Genomic DNA, 12,286 nt, shown 5'->3' with positions numbered 1-12,286 from the left:
GGCAGATGCCTGTACTGTGATCACTGTTGTAACCTTGTCAAGGACAGGGAGGCCATTTGTATGGAGATGAGACAGAAACCTGACTCTGCAAAACAGGACAGGAGCCATTCCATTTTCCTGGTTTTCCCTTAAAATACCCAGAACTGCTTCATTGTCAGCAAATATACAGTATTTAATATGAGAGAACAGCCAGCATTTCTCCTCAGCAGTTTTCATACTACAACAAACAGCAGATAAGCATCAAGAAAGCAATAACCAAAAAGACAAACAAGAGCTGTCTAACAGATCACACACAAAGATGAACATTCCCTCCATAACATGCATTATTCGAGTCCCCCAACCAATATCTAGTTTCTGATTAGTTTGAGGTATTTTCTTAAGAGCATCGACGTGATGCAAAATTTGTGGATCTAGATCTAGTTTTAAGTGGACTCCAAAACTTAAGCACTACCAAGCTGCTTGGGCCAAACTCCAATCCAGGTCAAGTTTGCATACAAATCCTGCTCACTATTAGCTAATGCAAGTTTATCATGTTCAAAAGCTGACAGAATATTTAATACACTTTTTTCCAAATGTACTAATCTTTAAAAAAAAATAAACAAAACCAAAGTTGTTCAAGTTGTTGGACAAAACCTTCTCTTAAAACAGAAAAACTTTGAAAATCTTCAGAACAAAGTTCTGCTGCTTCATGGACTTGCTTCTTTAGTTAGTTTTCAGCCGTGACAACCTGATCAACTAGCATGATAAACATTGATCAGATAACACAAAGCGCTATGATAACCTGGAATATTTAAAGTGTAGCATATTTAATAATATCCTAATAGATTTCCTGTTAGAAGTCTCTCAGATACAAGATGAAAAAGACAAAAATGACAGCTAACTGATTAATGGATAAGAGAATTACACATACCAGTATTCAAACCTCCAGAAGAAATTGGCTGGAGGAGACCCATGGTGCCATTTGGTACTGTGGTATTTCCCATAATTGGAACCAGGGGCGTGGGGGCAGTGGACATCATTAGTGGGTTCATTCCTGATGATGAAGGAACCATTGGGCTGAGGCCCGTCATTGGTGTCATAGGTGACACGGCCATAGGAGTCAACATGGCAAGGTTTGTTCCATGCACCATAGAGCCAATTCCTATGACACAATTAGATACACCATTTTTGATCACAGTGACTAAATGCATGCATGGAAACAATCAGTCAGACACAGTTTAGATTAGTCTAAGTGCTCCGAAATCTTTGAATGGAGGATCTTCATTTAAACATTTTTTTTAAAAAAAAATCATATTTTCGCTTCTACCTAGGAGCCATAGCGGCTCGTTCTTTCCCGTTTTTGTGGGCCATGTCCATTAAAGGAAAACTCCACATATTTGCCAATAGTAAAATGTTAATTTTCTAACAAATTCACTGCTATAGTGTACGATATAATAATAATATCGTACCATAGGCAGGGTTGGTGGGGTTGTTCATGGTGGGAGCACGCACTGGAGGCTGCTTCATGATGATTGGAAGCGATGAGGGAAGTGGTGTACCCGTAAGTTTTAGCTTTATAAGCTTCATAGCAACAGAAAACTCCAGCCGGTCCATCTTTCCATCTTTATTCATATCGGCCAGGCTCCTGGGAGACAGAACACAAAACATAAGCAAGGAAACGGTGATGGGTTCTCAGGAAGATCTTCTCAAGCACAGCATCTTATCCACTGTGAGTCTGTGTTTCTCTCACCATATATCAGCCAACACTGATGCAGGCAGCCGTGACTGAAGGAAAAACCTCTTTGCCTGGTCTCCTATAAAAAGACAGAGAGGGAAGAAAACAAAAAAGTGTCAGTTTACAAGTATGAGGTTGTACATCACTATCTGGACTTTAATACATATGTTATATTGGTTATATTTACATGTGCCTCGTCGCGTCTGTATTTGTACGTGTCTGTTTATTACTGTAAATCACAGGTGGGTAACATTTTCTCCAGCAGGCCACCCTCGTTTAGACACTCACTAAAATTCCATCCAAATATTTCATCAAAATTTATATGCATCTTGCCAGTTATTTAATGTTTAGCACTGCATAGATAAACCTGTTTTTTTCCTTTTAGGATGTTGCAGGGCAAACTGAGATGGCTCACAGGCCGGTTCTGGTCCTCGGGCCACATGTTTTCATTAATAAAGCACTTTTCAACTTTATTGGTGCTACAAAGCGCTTTACAATGTTTTCTACTTCCATACACAGGCACTGGCATGCCATCTGAAGGAACCTAGTATTCAATGTCTTGCACCAGGACACTTCAGCATGGGGAGGGGCTGGGGATTAGGGATACCAACTGAGTCACAGCCATTTGCAATTTCCAGTTTCATCATGATAAAATAGCACTCTGAAAACCAGCATCCAGTCACTGTGTGAATCATGGACAAACAGCATGTTTAAATGTCTGTACCTGTGACGTAGCCCATCGTTGGGGAGAGGGAGTCAAACATCTGATCATGTTTGTCCCTCTCCTCTGGGGAGATTGCCCACACACTTGGACCACCTGAGGGGGGAAAGGAAATGTAAAGTTTCAGTCATAGCCAGTGAGATTAAATAATACCAGGCAAATAGACCCCAAGAAGTAGCAGGCTTAATTTTTCTAATTAATGTCAGCTAATTTATCAGATATTCAGTTCACTTCACAAGATTACACAGGCGTAAAAAAAAAGGAAACAGGAAGACAGGTGCACACACACAGACCAACTGACACAGATAAAGAGTACCCTGACGTCAGCCTCAGCAGCAGTCAGACACTGGGAATCCACCAGTATTGACAAAGTGATAATGAAGCTCAAATTTCACTTTGTTAAGTGCAAAACAAGACACTTTTACTGCTCTTCACCAAGGCTGTTTACTCCACGATATATCAACAACACCAACATATTAGGGCTGTTCGATATAACGATATATATCGGATGACGATATAAAAACGTCTATCGTTTCATTTGACGCTATCGTTTGTTTCGTGATGTTGCAAAATAAACTGTTTACCGCAATATTTTTTCATCGTTTTGATGGTCACTGTAGTGGCTATATTAATTTCTTAAAGTTCTCTCTTTCTCTTATATTTAATATAACCACACTACAGACGGACAAGCGCCTGTTTTTATGCCTTGTGGTTAGCAACAAGGACGGTGTTAAGGTTCAAAATTGAGGAGGGAGAGTACAAACCACCCTGGGTCCAGAAGCTCTTGGTCCAACAATGATTTTAATGAACACACACGTGTGGGAAGACAACTCTGTATGCCGACAGCAGTTGAGCTTCAACTTAATCAAAGCATGAACAGATATTTTATAGCATCAGGGTTTGATTTACTGACGCCCCTTCATGCGTCACAAATACATTTTATACATAGATCAGATCAACACCACAATGACTTTTAACCCAGAAGATCATCTTCTATTTTCATGGCTGGTACTTTCCGTTCTTGTCTTAAAGTGAATTGTTCCTCTTTCTTGCCGAGACATGACTAATCTCTCCTCTAAATAAATCTAACTCATGTGTGTGTGTATGTTGACCTCACATGCTCTTTGTGTCACCTCTTCACCTACTAACTGTCTGTGTCTCGTCCTCAAATGCTCTTTCTCAATTCACCTGTTGCACTTCTGACCTTTCACCAGACCAGAGGCTCACTGAGACTATATGTATGTCTTCTACTAAATAAATGTTTTAACCAAGAACTTCTACTAAAACCTTAATATAAAATGACCTGATATAAGTGTTTTGTAAGCATGTATTGCAATTCCTTCTATGGCTCCAAGTCACTTGCACAATAGATTGTCCGGACATCGCGCCGAACAAAGCTTCCAACCCCCAATTAATTGACCGAGCTCCAACTCTTTAATAAGCACAGATATGCATTGTGTATAAAATAGTCATAACTGCACCTGAAATACAAGGTCAACATAATAACTGTATGCATAACATCTTAAGGCCTTCTTAAAGCTATCTGTTACATTGTTAAAGCCTCGTCTTAGCCTGCTGCTCAAAATAACTTTCACTTCTGCAAAACTCTCCAAGCCTGTTTCCTGTCCTGTTACTTTTAGCCTTTCTGAAAGACACACTGTTTAAACCTCTAAACGCAATATAAACTCCAGATTATATTATTAATGCAATGGTAATGATGACAATTATTTAACAATAGCAGTAAAATAATTTCCCTGCTCCACAACGGTAACACCATCGCATGTCCGCTTGTTTATGTTCCACATAAACCTTTCACAATAAAGCTCAAGATCCTGTTGAGACTTTTCAAAATAAACTGAATCACGTGAAAGAGCAGATTATTTACGGAAGAGAAGTAAAAAAGAGCCGCCAGGTGTTAAAAAATAAACCTTAGACTCAAACGTTAGAACAGGCTTTTCCCCGCACCACGCTGTGTAATAAATACTCACAAAGAAAACAGCGGCCGTTACAACTTATGTCTAAAAATGTATAGTTTCATGCATCTATTAAAACACTCGACTCCAGCTACATGACGCGCAGCTGGAAACACTTCCCGCAAGTCGAGCTGCACGAGATTCACATAATTTACAGAAAATGTTACATTTTTGTGATTTATATCGTTATCGGGACGATAGAATTCTTATATCGGGATATGAGATTTTGGTCATATCGCACAGCCCTACAACATATATAACCTGCACCAACACCAAAAATATACTAATCTGGGTACTTTAATCCTGTCACTGAAGCTATCAGTAAACCTGGTGGGTTTTAAAAAAAAAAAAAAAGAAAGAAAGAAAGAAAAGAAAAGAAAATATATGGACCAGACTTCAAAATTAGCACAACTGTGTCAAACTATAAAGAAGCTGGTCAAGAATATGTACACAAACGTAGGCCAAACACAACCCAGCAATTATCACTAAAACTAGCCTTATGTTGGCCTCAGCAGCTCTGCAGAGCCACATTCACACACCCCTCTTTCTTTCATTCTCCACACAGATTTAACACTGTCCTTTATACACACAAAACGCAGTGATCTTACCATTCATTTTCGCAGGTGGAGAACTCCCAGTGACGTCCTCAGCTACTGTTCACAGTCATCTGCAAAACACACATAAGCACGGTCCAGTAATCAGTCAATACTGTAGCTAAGAGAGGACAGTACTGTCATAGAGAGCAGGAAGATAAAAAGGCAGAGAGAGGTACAGAGACAGACCAGGCAGAGAGAGAGAGAGAGAGAGAGAGCGATTCTGGTCGGTCAGCAGAGTCAAACAGGGCTTCTCCTGTTCACTTTGGCCGCATCCCAAATCTTTTCAACCACATGGACTTTTTTCAGTACTATCAACACTGACGTCGTAGCGGCCAGAGTGCAATCCATGCTACTACTAAAGCTAAACCGACACGCACTTATTAACATTTACTGTGTCCAGGAATACAAACCCTTGTTCAGTTCTGTTTGATCAGCTAATGTAGACTGAACAAAGGATCTACAGCCCTTTGGTGTTAAACAGACACCACTTCTTCAAAAAACTGCCCACGTTTGATGTACCGATGTTATACTTTGTTCATGTTTATTCCCCAGTGTGATGCAAACACCATCAAGTTATTATTATAGACACAAAGTTTTTGTTCAACTGCAGTCCATGATAGGACTACTTAATTATAGCAAATGTTAAACTTACAACCATTTACATTTTTTTTTCCTAAGAGCAATAGAAGAAAGGTTTTTGTAGACTCTTGAAAAATCTATAAGTTTCACAATACAAGAATCAATCCTGTTAGGATATTTCCAGCTCTCTATTTTCTAAAGCTTATGTGGGTCCAGGTCATGAAGGCAACAGTCTAATCAAAGAATAGCATTAGTTGAAATACGACAGTGAAAGACACCTTAGCACAGGGGTGGGTAATTAATTTTTAAAGTTAATATCCACCAGGAATGAGTTTATCCTCTACAATGGTGCAAGCTTCTTGTGTGACCCCTGGGGAAAATTACCCAGTCCTGCCTTCGAGTTTTACCTAGACAACCACAAAACGAACTCCACTGGTTACCAATATTCAGCAACAAACCAACGCTCAACAAGCACACTGTTTCCTGTGTGAACGCCCTTTAAGACTAAGCCCAGATGTTGTTTTGCTGCTTATACACTTTCAGTCTTTGTCCACAATTTGTAGCTATAGATACGATTACAATATGTCCATCTAGAGTAAAGTTGTAGCTCAACATTCAACTGTTGAAAATGAGTAAAGACAAGCTACTACACTAAAGCGACAAACCAATACTCTCAATGACTTTAAACCTGCCTTCCTGTTAGCAGTGACTATGACTCTTTCTCTATCTCATCAGGCTTTGAAACCGCTCTTGTTGAGTCATGCACTTGCAAACAAAGTGTGGGAATTGGCCTATTGTTGCATAAACCTGTTTTATGTAGTAGGAGGCTCAGCTTCTTCTTGAAGGTTGGGGTTTATAAGTTTCAAGTAATTGCATGTGATTGTGTGATCAGGCAGGTCTGTCCCAGTACTTTGGTCCAGACTAAAATATTATTATATAGGGACAGTCCACAGGGGTTGATTGTAATGTAAATAACAGGGTAAATGTAGCAGACTCTGTCTCATGTATCACATATGAACTCCTTGTTGACAGAAGGCGGTAAGTAGCTTTATGCTGGGTTGGAGAAATAGTTATAGGTCTTATCTGTGGCTGCTGTAGCACTCTTCCTGTTAAATGATCATTACAACATGCACAACAGAACAGAATTGTTTAGATCTGAGACAGTTATGAATGTCGTGTGAACTTATTTATAGAACCATTAATAACAGTAGTAATGCAACACTGAATACAGATGTAATCTTTAACTGTCCGACTGGTACGTCAACTATTTTCTTCACATTTTCTCTTTTCATTTCATATTCGCATCTTTAGAATGACAACTTTCCCTGTTATCATCACACTGCCATCGGCCGCTCAGATTCACATGATGAAGGTGGAGGAGGAAAAGCAGGAGAGAAATTCTAATCATTCCGCTCAGCACTTCCTGCCTAACCTACGAACAGAAGCATTTCCTTAATCAACATCAGTTGACAGGAAGTGATCACAGATCTTGGCGAGAGAGAGGCAGCTTTTAATGTCCTAAAAAATAAGCGTGAGAGCTGTGGTTGAAACTGACACAGTATTCCAGATTAAAGAGTCATTTATAGGTGATTACTGACATATCTGGTGACAAGAAGCCTGTGCATGAGAATATGAATGAGGGAGAGAAAAAAAACAGAAAGAAAGTGCCTGGCTGACACTCTTACAAGGGCAGAGAATAACAAGAGAGGGCTAATCTACTGCCTGCCATCTGTCACTCTCCCTCTCTCCTTCCTTTCCCGAGTCAGACCATACTCTTATTCGATATCTCTGATCATCCATTCTTTCCTCTGCTTCTCCCATCTATTTTCCTAGCTGTTTAGATGGAGAGCATCAAATACAATCGTACTAGTTTTAAATGAATTTAGAGCATATCATTGTACTCTCTATATTGCCATCAGCAGTGACAATGGATGGTTTGGTTGTTCCTTTCAAGAAATGTACTTACTTATGGAGGTATTTGAAAGCCACTGACACTGAAGTCATGGAATCTAATGTCTGGTAACCCAACACTACAGGAATCTGAATGAATAAGTGAAAGAAAGCAGCAGACTGTTGGCTTTAAGGTTTACTGTTTCCACAGTAAGCAAGCAGTCTAACTTTCCTCACAGGGCGGCTGCCTGACCAACTGACCGACTGAACGTCGGACTTGGCTAGCACAAAGGAGTGACCTCAGTGGCAGAGTCAGCTTTGCAAACTTCATGCAAATACCTTCTGGAGTCGCCCTCCACATAAATACACACTGCCTCAGTAGAAGCCTTGTGCTGCTAAATGAATACCTCTGCACCACCATTTGCATAGACTCCCCGAAGGTAAAATCAGAGTGAAGATCAACAACCAGAGCTCCACCTAACTTAAAAACTAACCTCATCTATACTTAACCAGTGATACAGAACCTTTTAAAAACATCTAAAAACAAGTAGGAAAAGGAAAAGCAAAAACAGATTCTAAGCTAGATGCACTGTTTTGACACAACTGAATCGCTCTATCAAGGAGACAGCTGCCTTGTAGATGGAATGTGCCATTACTGCAAGCAGGCGAAATAACTCACCTAGAAGCCATGTGCTGATAGTTATCAAATACGAAAGCAGAAAAATGCACCTCTAACTACATTTAGGAGACAGGCAGGCAGATACAATTTGTGAAAGGTGGTGAGCTTAGTACCAGACAAACAAGAGAAACTCGCAAAGCTGAAAAAAAGTCTTGTGAAACCAAAAGAAAAAAAGATCCAATGGAAACCGTGACAAGTTAAGTGAGCTATATATTATTCTACTTATGTTTGTTGAATTTAACTCAGAGAGCATAAAGAGGATGGACATAGCTTCCTTGTTACAAAAATAAGAAGCCCCTAAAAAAAATGTGGATTTTACCTAGTGGCCACCAGATGGCGATAGCTGTAGTTGCAAAAAACTTCTAATCCTATAAAAGTCTATTACATAGGTGTCAAACTCTGGCCCGCAGCCTAATTACATTTGGCCCGCGAAGCCATACCAAATTACTATTAGAGCTGGCCTACTGGTATTATACAGCTAATATATACATTGTTTAGTATTAAGCTTTGCTTGTTCCACATTCAGTTTTTCAGCAAAACTTGTTTGAGTCCATAAGAAGAGATTCATTCTTAAATCTGGAGGAAGATATTTTTCAATAAATATTAATGTTAGCCCGCGACCTTGTTCTAGTTTTGAATTTTGGCCCACTGTGTATTTGAGTTTGACACCCCTGATCTATTAGGAAAACAGCTACCTTTATTGACGTTCATCTCAAGGCTTCAAAACAAAACTTCAAAAGGTGACATCCTGGTAGGTCTTTTATACTGTCTATGGTTTGAAATATGAACTTTTAAATAAAGCCACAGTTCCCAACAGCATTTGCAGGAGACACCAGGCAGAGACTGGGCGCTCAGGATCTGTGGTTTTCAACAAGACAACAACCTTAAGGATCCTGCCAAGAAAACACAGGGTGGCTCCCCACTGACAATCTTGAACTGACCCTGCCACAATCTGGGCACAAACCCAACAAAGCTCTCAGACTGTGAATTTACTGTGGACCAACACTCCTTATGAGTTGTGTTGAGTTTGAAAAACGATAGAAAACGTAGAAACGTCCAAAAGAAAGGTGTGTCAAACATATGTGATAATTCCCACAAAGGACTGAGGCTGTTACTGCTGCTATAATCAACATATAAATGAAAAAGAAAATTTGATATTTTCATTGATTTACCAAAGTTTACAATAAGTGTGGCGTAATGTACATAGTTCTGTAAAAAAACTGAAATAAAAACTTGAATGTCTAAAAACCTCTGAATGCACTACAGTAGTAGTGAACAGAAGCTCTCTGTAATGACAATAGAGCAGCAACCGCAATGCATGTCTTCAAATCTGAATAACAGCAAGAATCCAAGCTACTGATGTTCCTATGCCCAACACTTTGACTTCCTCCTAATTCTAGCTCTATTTGTGTGTGATGCTGTTTTTGAGTTACAGTGTGTGCATGAACAATATTTTTTAAAAACCTTGTGTAGTTCTGGATTTAAAAATAAAACAACCCAAAAAAGAACAGCTGTTATACAGCTTGTCTGTATAACTAGAATTCTGAGAAGTGGAAAATATGATAAACCCCTGGGTAGCAAAACACATAAGTCTGCCTAATGTGTCCACTCATCTTGGTGTGAACACACATGCAATAGCCATTGCTTTTGTCATAGTTCGGTACATAAATAGACATGTGACTCAGTGTCCCAACCTGCAGTTCATGAAACAGCTCTTTCACAATGGTGGAGAGGTGGTGAAACACTGTAGTATACTTGCTAACAGCCAGCAAAACAGTAACACTGATGTCCATAACACCACATAACCACTGTATACTGAAAGAAATAATCAAAATGAACAGTGGGACATTAGATCTTATTTTTCTTCGACCATAACAGTCTAAATTCCATTGCGGAAAGAGCTTTTCTTTACAAACTACAATCAAGAGTTTTTGTGTTTATATGCATATCAATTTGCTCTTTGGAGTTCTGCTGTGGACCTGCTTGTCTATCAGTTAGCATACACAACAGTGAAACCTGTTGGATAAATGGCATGACTGTTTCTGACCTTAGCTTCTTCAGTAGACACTTTGAACCATATGTGCCTTTCTTTCTGTCTGTTTATACCTTTTGCTTTGTGCTACTGTGTACCTCACTGCCATTCCACCCTTGCTTAGAGTGAATCAAGAAATAACAAACATGACGTAACACTGTCAGGGATAGGGATGAGACTGAGAACAGAAACATATTCTCCTTGCTCAAGTTCCTCATTCGTGACCATCTTTTGAGCAACCCCCCCCCAACTTTCTCACCAACTCTCATAACTTTGCATGTAAAACTGCACCCTGCCAGTCCTGTCATCATCACTGCTCTTTTCAGAGACAAACACTGCGTGAATGCCGTTCTAAGGAATGATTGATTTTCTGCCGCCTCGCTCACTGACCTCACACCAATGACATCAACTCCATCCACAGTTCTGTTTCTGCCCGATGACACCCTTTCTTCCCCTCTGTGTCCTCCTTTGTGTACAGTAAAATTACCCAAGCTTTCTCTTCAGCTGTTTTTAATGTGTATTTTCAATTCCTTCCCACAATACAGAGACAACTAACGGGTAGTTTTATTAAAGTGATACTTCAGCATCCACCCGCTCTGCAGTAAACACCCATCTACCACGCTCAGGGCTGCAAAGCAAACCAGCAGCGTTTCAGATTGGGTTTGATTAACTATGTTTGCAATGCCAGATTTTGTTTTCTTAAGAGGCATGGCACACCTCTCCCTCTTTTAGCCTGGGTTTGACTCACCTTGATTTGTCCATCTATCTGAATATGACAGGGCTGGAGAACGTACACTTCTAAATTTGTTGTTTGGCTTGTGCATGTGGCTCAGTGGGAACATGGCAATGCTTCACCACTGCCAACTTAAAAAAGACTGCGAGTCTGGTTTGACTGACAAGTTAATGTCGGACCAATATTTATATAATAAATGGAAGTTGGATGAGGAAAACGGTAGGCTGCTGCTTAGTGTCCAGTATTAAAATGACAAGCATCAAGTTAGGATTGGACACAAAGAGCTGCAGCTTGGTAAGACTCCTCCCTGTACTAACTCAGCATGTTAACCACTTTAATATTTTGCTGATTTCAGGGTTTTAATAGCCTACAACAGAACTCTGGTAGGTGATGATGTACGCAAACATGATGTGCCCACATATATTAAAGGCCATAAGTCTTTGTTACCTTATTAGAGAGACATTTGTGCATTTTCCTGTCAATTTAGGGGAACAAAATGACTACCCAGTGCTGGTAGGATAAACGCTACACTGGTGGAATATTGCTTTTCTCAAAAGAAAAGAACAGCAGATACACTCAGCATGCACTTCATTCCAGACCTTTCAAGCATTTTCTCTAAATCTCTGTCACTTATTTTTTTTCCAAGCAACTCTCTAATAAGGTTGGCCTTCGGGTAAAAGACTCTTTTTAAAAAAAAAAAAAAAAAGCTAAAAGAACTATCTCTCAACTTATCAGTGTTATGCAATAACAAAATATTTGCACTGAAATAGACAGCACCGGAGCAAATGATGATAATTTTTTGTGCTGATGTGGTTTTTAAACAACATCCTGCCAAGTTAGAAAGATAAATGCTGCAATATGTTATCCTGCATTTTCCCCCCAAGTTTTTTAATTAAACTTATTTGCAATCATCACTCACAGTAGTTCATATTATTTGTAGATTGTATCATGTTTCCAGATTAATTTTTATTTCAGTTCAGTTACTTTCCACATTGTGTTCCCTTATTTCAGTTAAGTTTTTATTACCTTCACTTTAGTTATAGTTGATCATATGCACGAATACCTCCTGGTTTAAGTTTTGTTGACCCAGTTTGACCAGACTTATAAAAACTAAAAGAATTTTCCCTCATTATATTTTAATTTTTAATAATTTTTATTATTAGTGAGCGGCATAGTAGTGCAGTGATTAGCACTTCCCAGCAAGAAGGAATGGGATTACCCTCCAGGCTTGGGACCCTTCTGCGTGAGTTTTCTCTCACAGCCCAAGGACTTGTATGTTAGGTTAATTGTTGATTGTAAACTGGCTGTAGGTGTTAATGTTAGCCCTGTGGTAGACTGGCGACCTGTCCAGGGTGCACCCCACCTCTGA

General features: G+C 39.5%; 1 protein-coding gene across 1 annotated transcript in view; it reads right to left on the bottom strand.

The window, feature by feature from the left end:
- itsn2b (intersectin 2b) overlaps positions 1–12,286 on the bottom strand; it is a 38,859-nt gene that overhangs the window by 25,470 nt on the left and 1,103 nt on the right. The window contains exons 2-6 of the mRNA XM_085370624.1: positions 5,017–5,075; positions 2,439–2,531; positions 1,730–1,793; positions 1,449–1,624; positions 911–1,141 (exon numbers count right to left, since the gene is read on the bottom strand). Of these exons, the coding sequence (XP_085226750.1) occupies positions 911–1,141; positions 1,449–1,624; positions 1,730–1,793; positions 2,439–2,531; positions 5,017–5,023 (571 nt within the window). The 5' untranslated portion in view covers positions 5,024–5,075. The remainder of the gene's footprint in view (positions 1–910; positions 1,142–1,448; positions 1,625–1,729; positions 1,794–2,438; positions 2,532–5,016; positions 5,076–12,286) is intronic.

Source organism: Diplotaxodon limnothrissa, linkage group LG1, assembly GCF_057381915.1.
Source record: "Diplotaxodon limnothrissa isolate DT_005_m linkage group LG1, D_limnothrissa_male_GT1.1, whole genome shotgun sequence".
Lineage (NCBI taxonomy): Eukaryota > Metazoa > Chordata > Actinopteri > Cichliformes > Cichlidae > Diplotaxodon > Diplotaxodon limnothrissa.
Note: the sequence above shows the minus strand (reverse complement) of the source record. Positions and strands in the feature narration are given on the sequence as shown.